At 36.2% G+C, this 26,110-nt stretch overlaps 1 protein-coding gene across 3 annotated transcripts in view; it reads left to right on the forward strand.

The window, feature by feature from the left end:
* Positions 1 to 25,782, forward strand: part of PTPN12 (protein tyrosine phosphatase, non-receptor type 12) — a 49,608-nt gene extending 23,826 nt beyond the window's left edge. For all 3 annotated transcript variants that reach the window (XM_026067698.1, XM_026067699.1, XM_026067696.1), the window contains 7 exons: positions 5,545 to 5,630; positions 16,286 to 17,250; positions 20,555 to 20,632; positions 21,667 to 21,755; positions 22,764 to 22,794; positions 23,758 to 23,874; positions 24,477 to 25,782. In XM_026067698.1, coding sequence (XP_025923483.1) covers positions 5,545 to 5,630; positions 16,286 to 17,250; positions 20,555 to 20,632; positions 21,667 to 21,755; positions 22,764 to 22,794; positions 23,758 to 23,874; positions 24,477 to 24,538 — 1,428 coding nt within the window. In that variant the 3' untranslated portion in view covers positions 24,539 to 25,782. The remainder of the gene's footprint in view (positions 1 to 5,544; positions 5,631 to 16,285; positions 17,251 to 20,554; positions 20,633 to 21,666; positions 21,756 to 22,763; positions 22,795 to 23,757; positions 23,875 to 24,476) is intronic.
* The last annotated feature ends 328 nt before the right edge of the window (positions 25,783 to 26,110 follow it).

The following is a 26,110-nucleotide window of genomic DNA, read 5'->3' on the forward strand; positions in this document are numbered from 1 at the left end:
ACTATATGTTTAAGAACATTTCATGTTGAATTTTGACAGTTAACAAAAACAAACATGGTACAGAACTGCAAGTCTTTGTGTTTTGCCCTTATCCACTAATAGAAAACTTTTATTAAACATTTTCTGCAAGATATGACATCACTAGTACTCTTAGGTATGTCTTGCTTTTAGTCTATAAAAATGACAGAGTACTGTTGATGCAACTGATCACCCTTTTAGGATGCTGTAGAAGAATCAGCTGTTATAGAAGAATGTTGATATTCAAAAACATTAATGCTTTGAAAATATGTGAAAAGGCTTCACTGTTGAAATTCTCTTCACTGTTTTGCAGTTTGGAAAGATATTTTTGGCCATGATAGCATTCTAAAAAGAACCCCCCCAAACTTATGTCTTCAGAGACATTTATCTTACTGCCTGTGCTTGGAAAGTTTTATTTAATCAGAATCATTTCAGTGAATTATTTGTATGAAATATTTCTCCTTTTTATCTACTGATGCTCTGTGGTTCCCATGCTGCTGTATGATAAGAACAAAAAGAATGCCTAAATCTCTTTTAAGGGCAACCCTGACATTACTTCTAGAAGAGTCTTTGCAATGAATTTGCTAGTGCTCTACCAGCACAAAAGGTTTCTGAATGAAATTAGATGTTTCTAGTATAAGTTCCAAAAGAAAATTATGTATTACAATTCCTGAACAAAAAATTTTGAATCTTAAGGAATGCCTGGGAAATCTAAAATCACAGTCTAAAACTGTGATCTTCTATTAGCTCAAAGCTAGTGACTCAGACTCAAACTTTTGTGGTTCCTCCACTGGAGGAGGAAGGTGGGAAAAGACCTTGCTTAGATTGTTTAGATTTTTCTAACTAAGCACTTTTGCCAGTATTGTATTTCTTGAAATAAATTTACAGTTTCTATCACTTTTTATTACATTTCTAGGCTGAGATTACCAAAATAGTAGAAAGATTTTAATGTTGTGCAAAATTTAACAGAATACCTATAAGTTCCTAACTGCTACCAGCATTTTGATTTGGTCTGAGCAACTGCTCCTTCAAATCAGCCCAACAAGGACACTGGAGCTCCTGAACAGTTCAGCAGTTGATCCGTATAGAAGCAAATATGGGGAAAGCTCTTATTTTTATTTCCCCACGTACTGTTAATGCTTTTGTGTTCTTGCAGCAAGAAGCCCACCATAATGGGATAGAGGAGAGAGCTTCTGTAAGAAAGCAGAGAGGTGCACTGAACAATTCTATTTCATTGAATAAATTGCATGTTTCCTAATCCATTTTAAAAATCAATTCTACATGATAGCCTTGTGGACTATATATGCTTGCCTCTGTTTTTTTTAAGCTGATGCTTTTCGCTTTGTATTCTACCCTACAATACAACATCTGTCTAGAGAAGCAGCAGAGTGTTAGCAGTGTTGACTGATGCCAATAAACTGTGATTAGGAAGGCTGGAAGGGTTTTTTTCTTAATTCTGCCATCTGTTCTTCTCAGTGAATGAGGTCATCTCTGTGAGACAGCCTGCATTCACTTTTACAGTTGAACTTCCTCTCTTCCACTCTGTGCTAATAATTCTACACATTTACCCATTCACGTGTTTCAATACCTGACAGAAAACAAAATCTGCAAGCTGGTATTACTCAAGGATGCTCAAAATATTGGTTGTTCATCACCTCTCATGACAGAGAAGTAAAGTTTGCATGTGGGGACTGTTTTCTTTCCTATGTGGGTTAGCGCATCTGGCTAACGCCTGTAAAGCTTTGTCAGTAAATATGCTTCACTTCATTAGGATATAGGTTGTCTAAAAGTGAATGTTGCCTTCACAGAAATGTCAGTCAGTTGAACTAGTTAAATTAGTGAGGTCCTTCTTGGACAAGAAGGTGACAATAGTTCCTATAACATTCTTATTCCTGATTTAAAGTGACTAAAACAGAGTAAATGGATCCTCATTTAACCTAATGTGGAACCAAAAGCTTCTGAACATGTAGCTGGCCTGAAGTCTTCCCAGTGTATAAAGTACGTGTAACCATGGGCTTCTTCTCTGGGATTGAATATAAAGGTACCATTTTGTCATATTCAAAATTAGATTCACAAGTATTGTATCACAGGACAGCAGTAACTAACTTGATAAGCAGAGCAGTTATGTCATCTTGTAAACAGAGCTGTAAATAGATCAACTAATTTAAATGAAGGGCTATTTGTGGAGTTTATTTTTAAAAGTTGAGACTAACTGATTTCGTAGCATCTCACAGTGGCTAAATTTACACTGGTGTGACCTAATCTGGCACCCAAACTTGTTTCTTCTGTTTTTTCTGTAAACTGTTGTTGCATATATGCTTCAGACACCTGAGTCTGGACACTTTTTGCAAGGTGTATCCATATGCTTTATTAATAGTAGCAAAAATGACAGAGTACTTTGTGGCTCTTTAGTTACTTTTGCCTGTTTCAACTAGAAACTGAGCTTACTGTGTATGTACAGAGTTTAGAAAACTTTGACATATGTTAACTTCTTTATTAATAGGGTTTTTCCCTCCCTGGGAGAAAGCCATATCTTGGGAAAAATTCTGTGCACAAATAGTTCACTCTACAAATGTAGAAGGACAGAGGTGCAGCTGCGGATCTGTATTCTGGACAAGTTAAGGTCTCCACTGCTGCCAAAAGGCCCACCCTTTCCCTTGTCAGTGCCTTGTAGAAAGCAGAGTGCGTAAATCTGAAATCTGTGTTCCTCAAAACTTCATCATGGCAGAACTGAACCAGAATGCTTTTCTGATCAGATGTAGGGTAAAGAAGTTAGTGGCAAGGGGAAGAAATTGTTTCTCTGAAGGTCTCACTCTTTCTAGTATCTCTCTGCCCTACCTGTTTCTAGTGAAGCTTTGATGTGCTATGGTGTTGAAACAAGGCAGAACAGCCCTTCCTTTTCTCAGGAAGCAGTTGCATTAGTTTCTAACTCTAGTTACTAGTACAGATGATTAAGGGGATCTTTTTGATACACTATAAATGCATTTAGTGCCATCTGTAGTAATGTTTGGATATTGGACAGGTTCAGAGGTTACCCTGTTTGCACAGCTTGGGGTAGGGGGGAAACAACAGATGGGTAGGAAACCATTGTTGCTATTGGACACTGGGATCCTCAGTGTTTTTGGCACCAATCTTCTGTATGGCTTTCTCCCTGAGTGAGGGCAATGCTGTTTGTTTTCAAGCATATTAAAGACAAAAACAGTCTGAACAGTCACCCATGAACCAATGCAGAAAAGTTGGAAATGACTTCTGTGTGTGTTTGAACGGAGAGGATTTGAGAGGTATGGTAAGATGATCTTGTTAAATAGCATGTCTGGAATAATTTGCAGTTGGTGTTTAAAAGTTCTTTGGACCCTTACTATTTTTGAATTAGCCCTGGAAAACTGTCAAAGGACTTAAGTAGTGTTGTGCCTAGATAAAATAAACTTGATCCTGCATTTGGTTTACACATCAAGCGTAGCATTGATACTACTTGTCAATGCCTCATCAGCTGTTTCAATAACTGTGTGGTTTTATTTATTAAGAAGTTAAAATGATACAAAAAAGAATTAATTAAATGTATTAAATCTAGTTCACAGTGCACTTCAATTTGAGAGTCATCCACTGAATAATAATTCTAGTTCAGTAGGGGACAACAGGATCAGCTGACCTCATACTATTACTACTTATTTTATTTTATTTTAATCCGTCACTCCTGGAAAACTCCAAATCATTATGAATAGTTTTGAGATGACAAAGACTTAAAGAGAAACAATGTATTATGACATGGATGCAGAAAGATCTGGACCGTTTAGCAAGTTGAGCATGAGTGTACTTCAGTACTGCAAATGTAAAGGCTTACATCCAGGAATGAAAAGGGCAGAATTCAGATTGAAATGAGGCTTTGCATGTAAGCTGTGTCTAAACTTCAAGTATAGTCAGTGGAGCCAACTGATCTGTTACCTTCATCTCCATCCTACTGGCTGGTAACTTGAATAGTTCGGTGAGCTCTCATGGCTCAAAACCAATGAATCTTGGTTGACTATAATGGGAACTTAGTCACCTGCTTCATTTGTGGCCATGTAAATGTAAGTGGCTTTTATCTGCTGATTGAAACTCACTCCAAAAAGCTTGACAGTTACAATTGATAATCAAGAGGACAATGATGTAATTTGGCTGAAAAGGCTAACACAACCCATTGATACATGAACAATAGAGAGCAGGAGTAAGATAGTATTTTCCTCTGCTGGAGCACTTCTGGAATATTGGATTGGACAGCTACTTAATGAAGGTTTGAGTTTCAGGGAAGAACAATAGGAATGATTAAAAGATTAATTCTTCACCGGAAAAGCTTCGCTTCAGTTAGCATACTGGGGAATAGAGTTTGATAATAGACTCTTCACACCAGCAGACAGTGATAAGATAACCGTTTAAAATGACTGGTAATGGAAATTAAATTTAGATTTAACAAAGTACAGTATACCTTTAAGTGAGGGTAGTTAGCTGTTGAAATAGCTTAGTTATGTTATATCTCCCAAAGCTAAAAATGTTTACCAGCCTTAGAAAGGGTGTTTTCTAATTCAAATGTAACTATCTGATTTGAAGCAGAAAGAAACAGGGAATTTCCTTTTGCTTGTGTTGTATACAAGGTCAGTCTCTCACCAAGCCTGAACAGGTACGCTGAAAGGTAGTAGGCCCATTGCTTAAAATTGATATTGTGCTTTGAAATAAGTTTCTTAGGTTCTGAGATGTTTTTCTTATTTTAATTAGTTTTCAAAAGAAAAAACCCCTGCAAGAAATTTTTTTTAAATAAAATACATACTAAACTCAAGATAACACTAAGCTCCTCCTTGGTTTTGTTGGATCTACGGCTGTGGCACATGCATGGAAATGGTATATCAGCTTTAGATTTTTGTGTCATCTGTTTATATGTATCTTATGGTCATCCTGAAATAAAATAAAAGTCTTTGTGCTCTGCAGAATGTGTTAAACTTCATTGTACATGAAAGGGAGACAGTTTGAAAGTGTTTTAAAACAGTGCATTAAACCTAATCCACTTGTTGACTTGCAGTTGCTGAAAATTTCACTTTCTTATTGCAGTGTAGATTAGTCTCATGTTAAATGGACTGATTGTACAAGTGAAAATAATTACACTGACTAGAAAATAAGTGCTCTGTATATGAATAATGTGGAGGTGGTAAAGGAGCTTGCTCACTACTAACCTGGAAGATTAGCTTTTGAGAATTTTCTCTAGCAGCATATTCAGTGACATGCAAAACAAAAAATTTGGTCAGAAATATTTGAAAATGGATGCACAAAATATAAAATACTATTGTGAATTTAGTGTAGAATTTAATCTGTGTGTAAATTGGAAAGTGATCTCAGTATATGCTGGCCAAAAAAATTAAGTATTGCCATGCATTATTTCCATGTATTATAATGGATATTTGGACCTTAGGGTTTAAATATTATGTTTCTGTCAGCTTTACAGCTATGAACAAAAAAAAAAATTTTCAGCTATGAATGAAATCTTTTTCTTTTAATTAGGATGAAAATAATACAGAGAATGCTGTCAGTCCTTCAGATGCTGAGAAACAGGATTCTCCACCACCAAAGCCTCCACGGACCCGCAGGTAGTTAACTATGTAAATACACTATTTTAAGCTGACAGATTGACCTGTTTCATAGAAAAAAGTAGAATCAAACTAGTTGATACTATAAAGACTTTTAAGATACAGCTTCTATTGATAGACCTAATAGAAGAAGACTTAATAGAAATAGAAGCCTTGTAATTAGCTTTGTAAATGCAAAGCTTTATCTTTGCAAAATCCATGTTTGAATTTACCAATCTTGCAATGACAGAATACAAGCAGACAAGCATACCCTTCAGTAGACAGATATTAGATCCGCTTATGCTCCAAGTTTTCTAGATGACAGTAGCAATACACTGACACTTCAAAATAGGCTCAACAATGACTGAACATGAATTTTGGGAGGCAAAAATGCAATAACAAATATGCATTTGTTCAAGAAAATGTTACCTCACAGACAAGGATTGTTATTGACTAGAGTACGGTAACAAAATGTTTTTCTTTGTAAGAAGATTGGCCTCACCAATCCTTCCATTCAACAGAGGAAAAAGTAGACGATCCTCTCTAGTTCCTAAAATATGTGGACTTGATTTTATAGAAGCCAAAAGTAAATGTGAGCTAACAGATCCAGTCTGTCTAACATTGGTACCCAGCCCGAGCATTAGACACCTAAGCAAGCAACTTTCTTGAAGTAAGTGCGTAAGTTCCCTAGATACCTACTGGAAAAATGTAGGTGCCTTTTGATGGAGCTCCTGTCTGCTTTAGACAGGATTTTCCTTTGGAGTTCTTTCAACTGCTTGCCACTTAAAATAAGCACTTGTATTTCCTAAAGTTTTAGAATGATGCAATTAATAGTCTAGCATAAAATCAAACTGGAGTAGTGCAATGTCAGATCAGTAGTGGGAACTTTTATTCATTTGATGCTTCAATGATTTAAGGTAGAAGATGAGAATTAATCCCTTCTTTCTTGTTCTGTAGTTGGTGGGGCGCTAACAATGCAGGAAGATGAGTCCCTTTTTGAGGGGCTGGAAATATTAGAGCAGCAATTATATAATAAAATGAATTTTAAATTCTAAAATATTTTAGATTGGGTAAGGGAAGAGTGCTTATATATATGTGTATGTATAAAATCTAACTGGACATAGAAAGCCATCTAAAAATTGGTGACTCAATGGGTAGCAATGTATATGTAAATTCAGTACATCATCTCATTGTTACAGAAATGAATTTAGTTTCAGACTAGGTGTGTAAGCATTCCGCTTTGATCCAACTAGTAATCTGGGCCAGATCTGGAATATTGCATGCAACTCTAATGCCCACTTACTGTGGGTATCAGAGAACTACCATAAATAGACCTGTCATTTTAAGTCTTTAATAGCCATTGGCATGGTATTTGCAATAAGATAGCATTGGAAATAATATATAACAACCATTAGTGATACAATAGGATAAGGATATTAGCAGCTGCTACAGGTAACCTAGTTAACTTAGTATTAGTTATGGGAAGCAGAAATTAGAGGAGCAGAAGACATCGAAAGAGGTGGAACCAATTTGGGGCTCTCCATAAACAAATGGAACAGTTTAAACGCTGTGTGCATAATGTAACTTTTATCTTAGGTTGAAGGTAATGTGATCGTATCCAATTATATGGTTTAAGGTGATGACAGAGGAGTCTGGTAACCAGTGTTCCTCTATCCTTGAACTTGTCTATTTCTGTAATAATCATATGTACTTAATTCATTTTATAGCACATATCTGCTCCATCTTCTCTGCATTTTATTGTTCTTTACTTACTGCATGATTAAGTTAAAATCTTTTCATCTTTTATAAAACCTAGTTTCTTTTGAGCCTATTTCCACAAACTCATACTTTTCCACCTAAAAAATAATCTGGTGTTAACAGTGGCAGGAAAATTGGTTTCTTATAGGTGAATAAAGGGAAGTGTTTAGCAAAGCTGTTGTCTTTTTCAAATAAAGATTATTTTTGGAAAAACAATTAACTGCATCCTCCATGGAAGAAGCTTCTGAGGAAAGACACATCTGCTCAAAATACCCACTAATTACCCATGTTGCTGTGGGAGGTAATTTTACAAATCTGCCTCCTGATTCAGTCAGGACTTTGACCCAGGTTTTGTGTATCCTAGATGTTGTAGCATAGCTTGACATCTTTTTCATGGAGAGAATGGGAGAGCAGAATTCATGAAAGATTTTAACTTAATGCCAATATGGAGAAATCTTTGTTAAACATGATACATATCCTTATTGCATCTATAGTTTCCCCCCACGCTAAACCATTCTCTTACCACTTTTTTCATGTTCCTTCTATTACTTCTCTTTATATAACTATAGAAATACCTTGATACAACTGTCTTACATATTTGACTATATCTTTTGTGTAGTTAATATTTTCAAATGGTGTCTAAAACCAATTGACTTGCAGATTAGTTTGCACCCAACAGATAATCTGAAAATATTCAGTTTAACCAGAATTTTTAATTTGATTTAGAATTTTCTCTGGCAATTTACTGCAAATATTTTGTTTATTAACATTTTTAGGTTGCCCGCCAAATGTATACTTAAGTGAATTCTATGTGCAGTGTCTCTGAGGAAGTTAGAAACAAGTTGCTAATCCTAAAGTGTTTAAGAAGGAATAAGACCTTTCAAATTCTTCATATGCCATGATGTAGTTGGCTCTAGAAAATGAAAAAGTAAAGTAACTTCTATATTTGTTTTAAGGGGAGGGGTTAACAGTTGCTGTTTTCTAAAGCAGAAAGAAATATAGGGACTAATGCTGAACAGTACTATCTGCCAGCTTGATTTCAGGGGACCCTGCCTGAGATGATCCTGACCCTACAGGAGGAAGACTGGTTTGCATTTCGAACTCAGGATGCTTGTCTCCCATATTACTATCAGACCAAGCTATGTTTGCCTAGATGGTAATGATTCTGCCTCCTGTTAGGTTTTTTTTTCTGACAGCCCTGAGCCTACTTACTGAGATGGAATGGTGACATCTCATCTGCAGAGGAACAGAACATTGTTATGTCTTAAGAGACTAATTAGGACAGGGAAATTTCAGTGGAGAAAGGCTGTGACTTCTGACTGCTATGAATTTTTCAGTTCACTGACCTTTATAACAGTCACAGTATATATCACAGTTCATAACAGTACAGACGGAGGCCAGCTCAGTCTCTGGAATTACTGGGACATTCCCAACAGGTGGTCTCCTTGCCCAGCTGGAGGGTTGTCTCTCATCCAGTATGGTGATTCCTGACCTTCCTGTGGCACTTGACAGTACGCATTTATTGCACTATTTCTGGCTTTATCAAATGCCAATTTATTTAATCTGTTTCTCAGAGTAAATTGCCTTCTTTAAGGGATAGGTTTGTCTTCTGTCTTTCCCCCCTCTCCTACCTTGGTCTTTGCTCCTCTAGAGACTCTCAGAATGCATGTTTTGGCATGTTCTTTCAACTTTCCTGTCTTTCGTACTCCCCCCACACACACTTTTTTTCTGTTAAGCACATGACCTTGATGTGTGTCAATATTGATAGAATAGCTTGTTCTGGGGACAGATTAGATGCTTAGTACCTTGCCTTTCAATTGTCTGTGATCACCAAAGATAGTATTGTTTTTCCTGTGGCTCCCCCCCATCAGCTTCTGATCTCATCTGCACTCAGGTGGTCAAAGCAATTATAATTTCAGAATTTTTCTGAGCTTGGCAATAAGAGCTTGCAGTAATGAGAGGACTGCAGAAGACCTCTGGGAGGTATTCAGAGAGGATCATATATCCAGATTCCAGTATGTCCTGTAGCCTGTTTGGTTCTTGTTTCAATGTAAATTCAGCTAGACAATACATACTAACTACCTGACTAAATATTTACTTGACTAAATGGACTAAATTCTTGCCATGGTGTCTGATCCACAAGGGAGAAGAAAACCTCAGACTACAGTCTGTGTTAGATTACCTGCTTGAGCTGAAATCAGTTTCTTGTAGTTCAACCGGGCGGTTTCTGCCCATCGTTATCTGAGTGGAGAGACTGAAAACCTGACCTGGAGGGCCTGCTCAGGTCTGCTGAGGGTACTTCTCCAGGCTGCAGTCCTGAGTACCATGTGCCCTGAACCTTCCTCGTTGTCCTACTAAGAGTACTTTTTGAATGACTAACCACTGGTACATTGTAGTAGTTTTTCTATAAAAGTGGCTTTCTTGGCTGTCTTTATTCTTGTTAATGACAGGATCATAGGACAGATAGTCTCTGCATTATCTTTAAATTTTTATCTTCAGATTTGTAGAAAGTTAAATCTCATGTCCCTATTAAGTAGGGATGAGATGCCACTAAAGAATTTTTTTTGATGTAAGGCAACAAGCTTATTCAGGGAGGGATAATTAATCTCTTTAGTGCTTGCACTGGCTTGGGGAAGTCTTGAGGAGGGAATACTACAAACTATAACTTGTACTCTTGTAGGCTTCTTTTATGTCTAAAACATCATTTTTGCCTGTTACAAGTATCTTTTTAGGCTATTAAATCTCTTTGAAAATTCTTCTTTTTACTGTCCCTACAAACTCAGTGTGAAATATCTAATTGTATTTGTTTTACAGAGGTTCTGGAATAGTATCACTTTGCAACCTTTTATCTTATCACCTGGTATTGCTTTCATGTAATTCGTATTTGTTGTACAACATTTGAACATAGTTATTTGAGTTAACATAGTTGTATTTGATGTCAACATAAAAAATTAGAGAAAGTATTACTCCTTGATTATTGCTAATGTAAACATCACTTTATTCAGGAAATCACTTGGCTTTGCAGTTTACGATCCTTTCTTATGAAAATCACCTTGAACTTAAATCTATATTAAATGTCTTTGGAGGAATAGGGAATTGAAAAGCGTTCTTTGTCGGGCGTGTCAGTTTCAGGTTAAGGAAGGAAAAGGGCATAAGTAAGTTTTGTCTTTGATTATTTACAGCCTCATATCTAATACAATTTTAAATTTGCCATTTAGGACTATACATGTACAATTGGAACTTTTACTTCAAGTCCACAAGAGATGTATTTGTAACTTCAGGATCTGGAGGGAGCATACCTTTAGTGAACAGTCCTTGAAACATTTATTTATGTATTCCATAGTTTATTCTAAAATATCTGGAAAAAGAGTTTGTTGTAATCAAATTTGGTTACAGAAAATTCTCAAACGTACATGTGAAGGGCAAAGCAGTTTTGAAAGAAATGGAGAAACAAACTGAGAAGTAAACTCACAAGAAGGAAAGACGCTACTTGCTCTCTGTAGTAATACAGTACAGTGAAGATGTGCATGCTCTTCTCCTAAGGAGAAGATAAAATGTTTTAGCAATTTGTCTTTTCATCAGATTATGCTTGGACTTCTATCTGACTGCATTAAAATATAGTTCAAGAGCAACATATAATTCTGCTTCATTTTAAGCTCAGCAAAACCCTATCTTGATGTTTTCTGCAGAGCTAAGATAAAAGCTGTTAATTGGTTACTCATTAGTTAGCAGCCTTTGATTTGTATTTGGCAATTCAAAAACAAAAATCTTTGTGTAACTAAATACATACAAAAATAGAAGGAATGAATAAAAATAACCAATCTTTTTTCTAGTAAAATATATTTGCTGTAATACAGTTTGTGACAGCTTCAGTGAACTGCAGCTTTTTTCCCACATGGATGGTAGCGATTTAATACTGAAGTAGAATAATGTGGTTGTCTAGCTACAGCCCGCTTATGTAGAGTTTAATTTTCCTATTTTAATTATCAGAGATGATGTAGAGCTTGGTATCTATTTTTAGTTGATCATAGCGGCTGCATTCCATGACCTTGGCATCAGTCTTTTTTATTTGATAATAAAACCCTCCAGTGTGCTGCAAAGAATAACCACAGATTACTTAAGGGTTTTCATTTGAACAATGGCCAAGTTTCATTTAAATCTGAACTATATTGTGCTGTATTTTAATAATATAGTCCTTTTGCATCAAGGCCAGAATGGCTTTATTTTTGCTTTATCTGCAATACCTTCAATCTTTTAGAACATTTTAAAATTTCAGAGCATCTTTATCACTTCATTTGGGTTTTGTTTTTTTCCTGTGTATACTTTTAGTGGAAAGTTCTTTTGGACAGATTGTCTTTCTGAAGCATTCAGTATGCTCCAAGGTACTTAAACTTGTCAGGACATTTTATTTCAGCAAACTGCAGCCTTAATTGGTTTCCATACTCCAAAAATTTTTCCATTGGCTTTGCAGATTCCTTTAGATCATGTCAAACCTAGTGACAATATCTTGCTTTCGTAGACCCATGTGGAAGTAGCCTGTGGACACCTCAGGGTTCACAAACCGTGTGTTTTCAACAGTTAAGTAATTAGTCTAACTGTTAGCACTCATCTTAAGATTATATTTTATACTGAAATCTATTTAATGAAGGTGAATGGGTGCTAAATCTTTATATCAGATTTTGTTTAAAAACGCAGTGAATAAGATCCTAATGCATTTTCCCTGTGATAAAGACTTTTGTCTTGCTACAAACTATTCTTTTGTTACCAGTATACAGAGTTTGTAAATTCCAGAAGGACTAGGCATAAGGCTCAAACTTATCTCATATTTCTTAAGTTTGCTTTAAAAATATTATTTTTGAAAATATTTGGGCCAAGTGCCAAACTCTTCAGATCAGGAAGTATTTGACCTTTTCTGTCCTTGTGTGCAATGTCAGTTACTTCAGGAAACAGTTTAAAAAGTGGCCATCCAAGAGTTGTTTTCCTGAAAATTGTTAAACAAGTTGTTTCAGATATTTCTGAAGATAGTGGCATAGGTGACATACAGTGAGCATAATCTAGAGTCAGTTGTTAATATAACAGATAGTCTGGATTTACCCTTATGTCCTCATAGAAATTGGGCATGAATTTAGGTGAAACCCAGCTAAATGCCCTATGCTAATACATCTTTATCACAACTGTTCAAATTCTACCTCATAGATGATGCCTTTTCAAGTGATTCTCCAGAAATGTGCTCACAATTTGCACATGTAATTCCTCCCCATTAATTTTTTTGGCCAACCGGTAGCTCAGAGGCAGCACCTGATGTGTGATTTACCTGACAGCTGAGAAGCAGTTAACTTTATTTGGGGTCCTTGGCAAGCAAGACTTGGGAATCAGGTACCGTATCAACTGTTCGGATTGTGTGACAATAAAAGCATGTGAAAAACTGCTTTGATCACCTAGGGAAATTTCCTATACGGTTATGTATGAGGAAGTGCAGAGGTAGTAGATTACAAAATACTTAGTAACAGTTGCATATGAAAAGACACTGCCAAGGTTTAGTTATGAGACGGCTGTTTTTCAGTACACTGATTTTACAGGTTGAACTGTGCTTGAGAAATGCTTGCTTTGGCAATGTATGAAAGCAACGTGGAATTAATTTAAAGAACAAGTACAAGAAAGCTTACTTTTCTGTCAAATGATCTGATATTTTTCAGTTCACCAAAGCTTTTCTGTCTCAATATCCCCTTTCATGGGCTTTGCATTAATTTCCTGGTACTATCCAATCAAGCTGTCTTTACTGTATCATCTTCTGTTGTTTCGAATACTGTTAGTATTTCATCTTTAGATAATTTTCTGTCTTTGGGGAGAGAAGTGTGTCTAAAAATCAGCTATTGAAGGAAGTGCACAAAGAAAGCATTAAGTGTCAGCTCAAGGTGTTTGGACTTCCCTATGGCTTGGTGGCAAGAGTTTCAGAAATAGCTACTGCCAAACAAAGACCTCTTAGGAAATGGTATACATATCCTAATATTTCAGCTTCATTAAAAAACATCATTTGCATTGTAACATGTGAGATGACAAGACTCTGATGTCAATAAAATGGAAAAGTCTACATTACATATTCAGAGAAAATTATGACACATTGGGTGACATCTATTGCCTTGAAAAAAAAATTAAAACACTATTTGGTCATCAAATGAGATGGGAGAGCTGAGGATGCATGGATAATCTTCAGTAGTAATAAGGCCAAGAAGGATTTTGATGGAGAATTGTTCATTTGATCACTGCAAGTTCTCATTCTGGAGTAAAGGAAATAAATTTGTCAACTTCAAATATAATAGGGAACATCCTTAACAGCACTGTTTAGCTGTGTATAAGAGAAGGGAAGATGATTAAACAGGGCTACAGATTTTAGCTTGCTGACTTGGGTAGTATTGTGTTTATCATAACTTACATGCATAACTTTAAGGAGGATGTGTGTATAAATCTGAAATTCTGTTTACTTGAGAATCAAATGGGAAAGTGGTTTCATTAAACAGTAGTCAGTGAAGAACTTCATGAATTTTGACCAGTGTTATGGGCCTGTAATCTTGTCATTTCTGGTTTAGAGGAGGGAAATCCAAAGGAAGCTCTTCTATCTTTCTTAGTTCATATTAAGTTGGAGCAAGACTTTTTTTTGCTCAGTTTATCTTTACTAATTCAAGCAAATAACCTGTTCTGAAGATGGTTAATTTTTCATGGAAGTCTAGAGGCCAAACAGTTCTGAAATGAATCTTGATCCAAGTTGTTTGGATGTGCTTTGTATTCCTCCTTCTGTCTTTAATGTAAAGCAAAAAAGCAGTGTACAAACAGAGAGGAGGAGGAGGAGAAGGAATTTGAAGCACACCCAAACCCTTTGTGATAAAACTCAAGCAGGCAGAGAGGGAAGAGGGTGCCTGGGAGAACTACAGGGGGATCTGGGGCAACAAGGCCTGTTTTCAACTAGCCTCTGTCACTCTTCAGAAAATGAATTGATTCATGTTCAAATTTCAGAATGTCTGCTTTAAAGTACTTGTTTTATAGTCAGTTGAGATGTGATATTAATAGCAAGTTTGTTCTTTGTTGTCTGTCCGTGGCTCTAAACAGTCTTGTTAATGTTTTGGCAGTAGTGACAGCCTCTCTCTGTCTCGGTAGCTGTCTCCTTAAAAAGGACTTGAAAGATGTTACTTTTATTTCTGATAACCTTACATATGTGTCTGTCTGTGGTGATGCAGCAGAGATTTCTTGGATTTCCTGTGCAGTTGCTGAAACTCGTCAGGCCCCTGTTAGACTATTGATGTCAGTGTGGGCTTCCTCCGTGAAAGATTTATAGGAACAAGAGAACTGGTGGTAGAGCCACACGCTTTCTGACTGTTCAAATTGAATGGCAGCCTGTATTTGGATGTCAGACTTCACCTACAAACTCTGAAGGCTTGGTTTCTTTATGTCAGTATGTAGTTGATGGCTTACTGAGATTTTTTCTTTTCCCCTCTTTCACAAAACCCATCAAGTCCCTAAAATTGCAAGTACTTTTTCATTCTCATTCTTCATCTGAGTTAGTAATGTAGGATTCACTATTATTAGAGAAGTTTTGTTCAGATAGCCTGAAAGCACAGGGCCTGAGGAACATAATCTGCATATCATCCTGCTGGTCCTTACAATGCAAGACTTGTTCTGGCATGCCTTCTTCCAAGTCTGCCAGATATGCTTTGTTCTCCCAGGTTTTACACAAAGGCAGCAGAATACTGTCACAGTGGTCTGTCATCTAGCAGGTAGTGAGAGAGTTTTTATCTTTTTAGAAGCCTCTGCTGCCTGACTTTTGGGTTATAGTCTTGAATTCATTTGCAAATAAAAACCTATTTCTCTGGAGAGCACCATGAACACCCCAATCCAGCTCTGCAGCAGGAGACTCGGAACCTTCTCCTGGAGATAAGGTTAGACTGCAGGATGTTCCCATCCCTTGAGAATAAAGTAAGTGGCAGACCTTGGACTGTACCTTCCTTTCATGATCCAAAAGCCTGAAGAAACTGAAACTCTCCTAAAAACATTTCATTCTATTCTATTTCCATTCTTGTCACAAAATTGTTTTGCACCTCAGCTGTTAGTGTATTATTAGTCTTATTTAATGAAAGGAATCATTTTTAAAGGCTTTGAATGAAAATGACTAATTCCTGTTTATATACAATTCCTAGTCAGCTCTGCAAGATGTTCGTAGTAAAATATTCTGTATTTAATCTGAAAGTAAACTGACTGTATGCAGGAAGAGCTTCTCCCTTTCTCAAAATAGCTGGGGTTTTTTACCAATGCTTAAGATGAACTATAGTAAGTGCTATGACCTTGCTAGTCTGTGCTGCAACTTGTATCTGTTCTACTGCGAATGTTATTATATACCTCACTTCAGCTGAATCTGCCTCATTAGTCTTATGGCTATGGAGAAACTGTCAAATACGCAAATATCAAAATCTTCCTGGAGATGGGGGTGTGAAGGGAGATGTTTGGTATTAAACAGGCTGTATTGTAGTTTATGTAAGGCTTTTATAACAGATTTTTCCTAGCTTTATTGAAAACTGATTTCTGTGTGATGAGTTCCTCTGAACCACTTTCTGTCAAGAAAAAAGTACTGGAGTCCTGCCACAAGAGGGCCTGAATATCTTAGAGATTCTCTGAAAAAGTGCTTTGAAAGTGAGCAATCTTTAAACCATCAGTGAGGATTGGCTGAGGCCTTAATGTGTGTCCTTGTGATATTTTGAAGGACTTTTTGACTTTTTGATTTAGTTCCTGCCTGCCGCATTAGTCATGTTTGATAACCATTGTCTGTATGCAATAGAAGTGCTGCTCTGAGTTCAATATTGATATCAAAGCATTACTACATTTTTCTAAAATATTGTCAAAATATAGAAAACTTACACTTTTTTCTGCAGTTGCCTTGTAGAAGGAGATGCTAAAGAAGAAATCTTGCAGCCTCCAGAGCCTCAGCCAGTACCACCAATCTTAACACCATCTCCTCCTTCAGCCTATCCAACAGTAACTACGGTGTGGCAGGACAATGATAGATACCATCCAAAGCCAGTTTTGCACATGGTTTCATCAGAGCATTCAACAGACCTCAATGAGAATTATAACAAATCAACAGAACATTCAGGGAAGAGTGAAGCTAATGAACGTGCAGAGAAAAGGCTGGAACGCAATTTAAGTTTTGAAATCAAGAAAGTACCTCTTCAGGAGGGACCAAGAAGCTTTGAGGGGAACTCACTCTTGAACAGGGGACATGCCATTAAAATTAAGCCTGTTTCATCCTGTGTAACTGATAAGAGCTTTAAGCCACAGGAGCAGATTTCAGGGGATTCATTTGTAGATGCTTCTCAAAACTCATGTATGGAATGCAGTGTGCCACAATCTAACACAGCCTTAATACCTTCACCAGAAAGTCTGCAGAGTCAGCAAGTTCCTGATACTCCACCAAGACCAGATCGTTTGCCTCTAATAGAAAAGGGACAAGCCATGTGGTCACTGCATGGGCCTGAAAATGCACTGCGTACATCAGTGTCTGAAGACACGTCTTCAGACATCTTACGTCAGGGTGTTAAAACAGTCTCCCTAGTATCAAACAACACAGTTGAACTTCCTTCCAGTGATAAAGTTGATCATTCTACTATTGCTGTTCGAGCACCCCTCTGTTTTACTAATCCTCTTCATTCAGATGATTCTGACACAGATGATATAAACTTTGACGGAGCCATGACCAAAAGCCCATCCAATATTTCAACCGCAAGTGCCACAGTTTCTGCTGCCACTAATACTGAAAACATTTCTGCCAGAAAAGTATTGCCAATGTCTATTGCTAGGCAAGACTTAACAGCCGTAACATGTTCTGAAGATGGCAAAGGTAGGTTTCACTGGATTTCAGAAGTGTTACTTTTTAATATGGTTGCATCTATAGTGTTGGAGAACATAAGCTTCTTTACAATGCAGTTTTCAAAATATAAATTTAAGCAAACTATGTAGTACGGCAGCTTCAGAAAGGGTCTAACACTTTTCCTCCTGATTTTCCTTTTGCCCATGAGCTATGTCTGATACATTTCTGGCACTATGAACTTGAAAAATTGCCTCAAATGGTTTGCTGAAAGGTATGAGTGCATTATTAATTTCTTGTTTCTGTGTTTACTAGTTGTCCCATTTTTTTTCTCATGCAGCAGTTGTCATTTCATTTCACCACTTTGTTTTCATGTGTCTATATAATAATGGTAGTTTTGAGTAAACAAAGTTTGGACAAGCATTCTTAAAATACACAAATATCAACAATTCACGCTTATTGATTGTACTGGTCCTAAAAATGTAGATGTAACATCTTTCATCATACCAGTCTTTGAAGTTCCTCATGATTTGGCTCCTGCATTTTAACAGCATTGTAAATAGGTTTAGTTCTGCTTTCCTCTTTATCTGTGCAGGGCCAGGGGGGCACAAAGTAATAATGCTGTTCATCTAAAAAAAGCCAAATTCTGAGTGGGTAACTATTTGAACCAGTGTTTTGAGCAATGCTTTGAAAATTATTCAGATACTTTAAATCTAGCTGGCACACCTAGGTCAGATGGAGGACATAACTGAGAAAAAACTAGGCTGCACCAACTCCTTATACAAAGTCTAACAAAGATAGTAGTAAGGCTGTGGAGCTTAAAGGATAACATGTACTTCTGTATTTGGATGTGACTCTTGCACTAGGAACTCCTCACAGTGATGGCCTTACTTGAGGTATCTGTGTAGGTTATGTGACTTTTTCTGATGTGAAAATTGGGTTTCAGTTTATCATGTGGCATCCATCTGTGAGGTGCAGAGTAGGCTTACTTGAAAATACTTTTTGTGAACTAAGTTTTCATCAAAAGACAAATACGAGCTATTTCCAGCTCTAAAAATGACCTGTTTCTATAGATTAGCTGATACTAATTTATTTATATACATGAAACAATACTTGCACATACATGTCTTTGCAGTTTTAATCCTGAAACTCTTTAAAATCCTTTACGAAGCAGAGGCCAAGTCCTTTACTTCATAGCTGCCTTAACATTTACACCAAGCAGTCCTCCTTGAATATTTAGTATAGTATCTTTCCAATACTGCCAGATTTTTTCCTTCTTTCCCAGGGCAATCACTGTCTGTCACTGTTTGAAAATTATTGTTGCTTCTATACTCATCTCTTTACGTAGATGCTGTAAGAATACACAAATAAAATCTAAATGATATGTTGTAAATATTATGATAAAGAATGAGAGAAATGTCACTCAAAAACACATCAAATGCATATCAAAAACAATCTAAAATGACAGTACAGACTTTGTAGAAGATGCACTGCTAGTATGCAACTGATTTCACAGAAATGGCTTAATTTCTTAAATTAAGATAAACTAATTTTTTTTATCATTTATTCTTATCTTGTTATTGAGGGTTTGTCTGTTCCTTTTGTAGTATCCTGAACATGCCCATTTTAGTCATGTGGAGGTCTTGTAATCACTCAGATTCAAGAATCTAGGGTTAGATACTTTTGCACCCATGGTCCTAAGCCAAATTGTGGCTTTTTCATTTTCATACTGTTTTAGGACTCTTCTGTCTGAAACTTTAGATGTGGGTACAGTCATCAATGAAGCTAGCCTCTGAGCTTACCAGCACATTAGTTAATGATAACTGCTGGTTTGCATGATCTTACCACATGATTAAATCTTTCTTTTTTTTTCTTAATTGAAGTTGAATGCAAAGTAATTGGTTCTATCTTGAGTAACAAACACACTTTCACAGTAAGTCCAGGATAGTTTGCTCCATGGTAACTCTGTTTGCAGATTTGACAAAGACTATTTCAATAACTGGGATTTTTTTAAGCTGTACAGTAAACTTCAAATAGCAGATTTCTGGGAGCAGTCACTCTCAACACAGTGGCTTGTAAAACCTGATTGAGTTCCTGTACCTGCTGTTGGCATGTTGACAGTCACAGCAAGCTTCATGGCTTCATTAGTTTAAAAATTTCTTCTTTTTATGAATACTATATAGAATACAGTGGCCGGATGAGATCTCATTCTCATGGCAGCAGCTTCCTTGAATTGTTTTAAATCTTCAATTTCTCCTCTAAATTTCTTAGTAGGAGTGGGGCTTCTGCTGTCAAAACAACTCATATAATGTACTCTTGAGAGCCAAAAGGAACAGGCTGTGGACAGGATTAATTATTGGCAAGGCTGGTGATCATCTTCTCTGGCTCCTGTCTACCATTATGGCTATTAAACCTTGTGCTGCAGTGTTTAGCTAGTTTACATCTGTGGTGTGGGAGCCAGCCTGGATGGGACCTGAGATGGGCTTGGCAAGCAAATTGAGCCTTTGGGTTTTAGAGAAGTGGTTCATGTGAAGCATCCTTAGAACTAAATGTCACATGCTGCTGTCCTGAAAAGCAAGTTGCTTAATATTCTTGCACTGTGCAGTCTATCACCATGCCATATTAAGGGTTCAGAGGTAGGTATGGTTAGAATCCCTTGAAAAAAACCAAAAATCATTGCTTATCGGAAGTAGGTTGCTATCTTCAGCATAACAGAAGATTACATACGTGTTTCAATGAGCTTCTTACTGTGGTTTGGGAGCAGTAACTTTGGCAGCTTCACCCATGGTTCAGTTGGTAGGCACAAACTCTGTAGAGTTATCATCAGTATCTGCAGAATAGTTCAAGAAGGCAGTGTGTTCTGCTGCACCTAACTCTTGTATTTGCAGCCACTGCAAATAGACATGTAAAGAATTGCAGTTAAATTACAGTAACTGCTGTGGTTATAGTTATTAGCACTTAGCTCAAGAAGCAAATGATGCCTCTCCAGCATAGGTTCTTCTGTTCACATGCTGTTGCTGAAAGAATGAAGAAGTAGTATTTATTGGAGATGCTGAGTTTCCCTCTAAATGCTTAGACTAGAAATGTATTCTCTTTTCCCTTCCTATGTCACACAAAAACTGGTACTTACCCCAGTAATGGGAAGGCATCATTGCTCCCGAGGAGTTAGCGTGGTAAAATAAAATGTTTTTATAACCCTTCCTATTCTCCATTTGCTCTACACTTTCTTTCCTACCAAGTTTAGCAGGATCTCACATATCAAAAAATCAACTTGTAAAAATTTAGGAGAATGACTTAAATGTGTTTTTAACATATATAAATGTGATATTTGATTTAGATGCTGATACTAGTGAAGATTCCTCTCCCCCGCTCCCAGAAAGAACACCAGAATCATTTGTATTAGCAACTGAACAGAGTAAGTTTCTTTATGTTGTGTGATAGTTGGGAATAAAATGTGAAATGCGTTTCAGTATTGTATTTGAATGCTTCTGTTGTTTTGGTGAATCTTAAGGTGTTTGAGCAAATTGAGATACTGAACAAAATCTAGCATGATCGATGGCTTATTTTGAAGCTGGCTGAGAACTTTTAAAAGCCCTTGAGTATAGTCAAATTATTCCTCAGCTTCTGAGAAAGGATAAAGCTACATGACTTTTTAAGTATATTAGAAGCTTCAGTATTGATTTTGGTGAAGATGGTTTCCAATGTGAACAGTATGGAGAGGAGATAAAATATTTCCAGTTAGGGGGTTCCTTGGCCATTTTAGGTAATATTCTTACTGTTCCCAGTCAGGGAGCAGGAAAACACATGAATGGTGCTTGTCAGATTCCCCTTTCCTGCACAAAGAATGGGGGGGGGGGGGTGAAAAAGGAAAGATTATGGCGTTTCATACTAGTGAACAAGCCCAGTTTAAGTTTAGCACTGTTTACTGTACATCTGTCTCCAAAGGGTAGTTGAAAGAGGAAAAATGACACCTAGATACCATGTACTTTTATATTCATGTTTCATTCATCAAGCCAGGAATGGTAGAGTATTAAGGATGATGAATGAAAATTAAGTGGTAGATCAGGTTGATATTTGGTATCTTCAGTGTGTGCCATAGATATTTGCTGAGGTTTTTGGTGTAGTGTCACTGTATGAAACTTTTCCAAAAACTTTTGGCCAGACAAGTTAATAAAGATATCTTTCAGTATAAAAAAATGTTGAAGTATTGTAAATATTTCCTGTGATCATGGTAAACCTGGAGAGTTTAAAGCCAAAGTGATCCTTTCTTTGGACGTAATATTGTGGAAGGAAAATAATAGTTCTTGGGCTTACTTCTCTTCTTTAAGAAGACAAGAAATAAAGCTCTTTATATAAATAAAGTTGCTTTATAACACATTTCTAATGCTGTTTAAAAGTCCCATCATGGAGAGAACCCAAATATGTTGAGTTTGATTTAACTTTTTGTAGACTCACCCTTGCCGAAGCCAGTTACAATTGCACAGTCTGAGTGGAGCATACTGCATGATCAGCATCTCCCTGAGCGAACAGTCTCTACAGTAAGTATAGGTGATAAGTCTGTACTGATCATTCTTTTCTAGTTTGGCTGGGAACTACAACAAAAAGCCAAATACTTTTATGTGAAAAGCTGCAGCTATTGATCATCTGTAGCTAGCCAGTCTTAGCTCTGCTTTAGCTGGTGAACTGATGTGTTAAGAACATCTCTTCTTCACTAGAAGACAATCTGTTTCTCCAAGTCATCTTTAATATACCTTAAATTATGGTTTTAATAAAAAGGGTAAATATGCTGCTTTTACAGAGCATAATCTCTGCCCTTAATGTATAATAGCTTAAACTTGGATCATAGGATAATTCAGGCTGGAAAGGACCTCAGTAGGTGTCTAGTCCAACCTCCTGCTCAAAGCAGGGTCAGCTATGGAGTCAGACCAGATTGCTCAGGGCTTTGTCCAGGCGTGTCTCAAGGATGGAGGCTACACATAGTCTCTGGCAACCTGTTCCACTGCTTGAAGGTTTTCCCTTATATCCATGTTTATTTTAAACAATCCCTCCTCAGTCTGTCAGATTTCACATTTCACGTGTCAGTCTGCTGCTTTTCTTGTTGCTCAAAGTCATCCGGTATAAACAGCTGGTAAAACTTCAGAAGAATATGAATCCTCCTTACAGTCCCGTCTTTTTCAACACATCTCCAAAACACTTTAACAGCTGCCTCCATTAAAAAATTAAGTTGGCAAAAAAGGTAGATATGATTTTTCAAGGACTATAATCTAGTATGAGAGGTAAACTACTTAATTTTGCAGATCCGTAATGTGACATAATTTGTTTCTTAATGAAATTTTAGTTAAAGGTACTGATAGTAAATTTTATATTAACTACTGTAGCATCATTTTTGGCAGTGTTATAGCAAGTCATAAAGGTAGGAGTAAATAGATATTTCCCCAAATGTTTTATATTTTTTGAAGATGGTTTTCTTCATCTTAAGTTTCTGGTGTTCTTTCAGTATTTTGCAAGCATTTTATAGAACTATTTTAAATATTTCTTATTAACAGGGTTTGAAAACAGCTTCACCTGTACTACCTGGTAAGTGACTGATGCTTTTTTTTTAATGAAAAGACTGCTTTTTCCATTATTTTAATCTGTTGTCAGTAACCCCTTAAGAGTAGAAAGTTCAAGTAACTTAACTGTTTGAACTGATAAAGTGTTTTGATTGGGAGTATTTTTAATAGAAGATTAGAAATTAACAGAGGAGCTTTTTCTGGAAATTCACAAATATTTTATGATCTAATCTTGAGATAAATGTATAAATATGTGATTACTTCAAAGCTACTTCCAACCTAGGATGCTTTACTTTCATTGGCAAATCTTTAAAGATTGCAGTAATCTTGCAAGAAACTAATCTTGTACTTAAAAATACATTTTTTCCTTCTGAATAAAACTTGTCTAAATTTGGCTTTAGCTCTCAAGTATATTTAAGTATATTTTCAAAACACTGGCATTTCTGAAAAGACTGTTTTTGAAGCTTCATTTTTCCAATGCCAAAGAGGTCTAATTTGAAAATTAATGCTAAAAAGAAAAATCTTTGGTATGCTAAAATAATTAAGATTGAACATACTGAATTCTAATCGATATAATAAATGTTTTTCAGCTTGAAGTAATGCAAAGTATTATTTATCATGTGTTCTTAAGCACCTAATTCAGTTTAGAAAGAACATGAGCAGATGTATTTATACTGATTTATTAAAAGGTACTGTCAACTCTTGCTAGAAATAGAAACTATTTGTGATTTTAAGAATCCCTTCAAGCTTGTTTAAAAAATTCAATATCTGGCAACCAGGAATGCGTCACTGTAATTGCTGAACATCTGCATCATTTACAATTTTGAAGTGTGTTATGAAAAATGAGTAAAATTGCATTTTAACTTTTTTTGTAAACACTGTTTTGTGCAAGTTATGTGTGTTGGACTGAGCTTGACTTAAAAATACCATTCACACAAAATACTGACTAAATGAATGTTACAGTAAGATGTATGTGTATGTTTTCCAGATCATCCCAAAATAAGCAACAAAGCACCAACTGATGTTTTACCTCAGATTTCTTTTTCTGGTTCCACTGATACAAGAAGTTGCATTTCAGAACTTCCTGCAGAAATAACAGATATTGGTAATTACAGTTCATTCAAAACTGACTGCTTGATAATTTAAACAAAAGTTTCATTACCAGTAATGTTCTGGATAGCTGCTACTACCACCCCCTCCAAGCTGTTCAGGTGTGAAATCCAGCCAAATAAGCTTGCCTTGTCTCTTCAGCATCACTTGTAAGAATCATAGCCAGAACGATTTAGGCATTTTCATTCATGTCCTTACAGAGTTTATGAAATACAGAATTAGTCGGTTAGGATGTAATCACTGCAGATCTTTGAAAAGCTTCAGAAATAAGACCTTGGAAAATTACTTTGGTATATAGAGAAGGAAAAATCAGTAAATAATAACAAAGGCTATAATACTGCATTTATTGAAAAGTACCTTCCAAGTGATATATAAACAGTGAAATATAAGCATATGCAAATTCTTCATGTTTGTATTTCCTGTGGCCAGGTTGCCTTGAGAATTCTTAATGCTACAAAGTAGTTTTCTAACCCTGGAAATAAACCTCTTATGTTAGAGCTGGAACATCTCTTACAGTGATTCTTCTGACTGTTGCCAACTTTTGAGAGATTGCATTGTCTAAGTTGACCAAAGTATTAAATATTTTTGTTTCATTAGGTTTTGGTAACCGCTGTGGAAAGCCAAGAGGACCAAGAGAGCCACCTTCAGAATGGACATGATCCAAGAATCAATGGACATACTATCAATAAATTATACTGGAAAACTCAAGTGCCACTGAGAATTAGAAAAATAGTATTCCACTCTTTCGGGGGCAACTAACACAGAGCAGTGTAGATCTAACTACAAAATGGTACACTTTTACAGTACATCCCACGTAAAACCTTAAACATCATTCACAGCAGTGGATTCCAGTATTACAACTTAACTTCTTGCTGGGGCCATCTACCTGCCTTATTACACTTAGGAGAAAGTATTACATATGATCGATTTTGTAACTTCAAGTATTATTGCCTTAATGTCTTTTAACCCTGTTACACGCTGCTTGTAGACATATGTTAATATAGTAATACTTTTGACAGATTGTGTTTATGGACTACTTTTTGCTAACGTTTGATTACCATGTATGCATTATTTTGTATATGTACAGGGCAAGTAAGTATATAATTTGATACAATTACAATCATAAAATATTAACAGAAGATGTAAGAAATCTCTGCATGATCTAAATTTTTGTGTACCTTATTTGTAAATTATTTGCCCTGACGTTTTAGAAAATAGTTTCTGGGGGTTTTTTACAAAAATTGCTGGACACACACAGCCAGAATTGCAGGTTAGCAGAGATAAAGATTGTAATACATTTTGTAAATTGTAAGCAAAAGGTTATTTTTATATTATATACTGTTTAATTGTCAGACCTAATTTGTTCTGGTTTTCATCTAGTCATGGAGATTCAGTAAGTGCCTTGGAACAATATTGAATTCTCTTAGCCTGTGTATGTTACTTCAGTGTTTTGAGTTCATCTGGAATTAGATTATCAAAAATATTTGTATGTTTCTAGTATATTTGACCTGCCAGTAAAAGAGAAACCATTCTTCGTAACCAGCACTCCTCAGTTTTCATTTTAATGTTTCATCAGTGGCAATCTATGGAAAATTTATCTCTAGCAACTTTCTGTATAATAAGTGTTTTACAATTTTAATATGGTGCATTTCTAATTCGGGTAAACCAGGACACATTGGTAAAAGGACTGTTTAAATACCACTGTCTTCTCTCACACTGATTAAATCTTTGTTGTTCAGCAAGTGTGTATGTAAGAAAGCAACTTATATGAAGGTTCACATAGAGCCCCTGCAGCTACACTGTATCTTGGCAATTTATTATGCCAAGAGTTAATCCTTATAAGGATTCCTCGCTTGAAATTTTCTGTAATAGAATCTTTAAATTAAAGAAACTCAAAAATCTCTTTATGGGTGTTTTTACTCTTATGGAAAAAATGTATTCAGAAGCAAACTAAAATAGAGTGAAGGGTGGCATTAAGGCTTGGTTTATACATTCAGTACATAAACAAATATATTGACTCTCTGGAATTTATTTTCAGTAACTACTTAAGAAATTCTGACTAGCAATAATGCCAGAAAAGTAAAGAAGAATGTTTAGAGGAGAAATATTTATTTTAAGTAGTGAATTTACCCATATGTGGAACTGTCTATTAATCTGAGCTTTAGCCATGGGAAGATGAGGTGTAATCTACTACAGATAACTTTAGGGTTTGTCTGCTAAGGGAGGCTCAC

The sequence above is a fragment of the Apteryx rowi genome, unplaced genomic scaffold, assembly GCF_003343035.1.
Source record: "Apteryx rowi isolate R43461 unplaced genomic scaffold, aptRow1 scaffold_261, whole genome shotgun sequence".
NCBI lineage: Eukaryota > Metazoa > Chordata > Aves > Apterygiformes > Apterygidae > Apteryx > Apteryx rowi.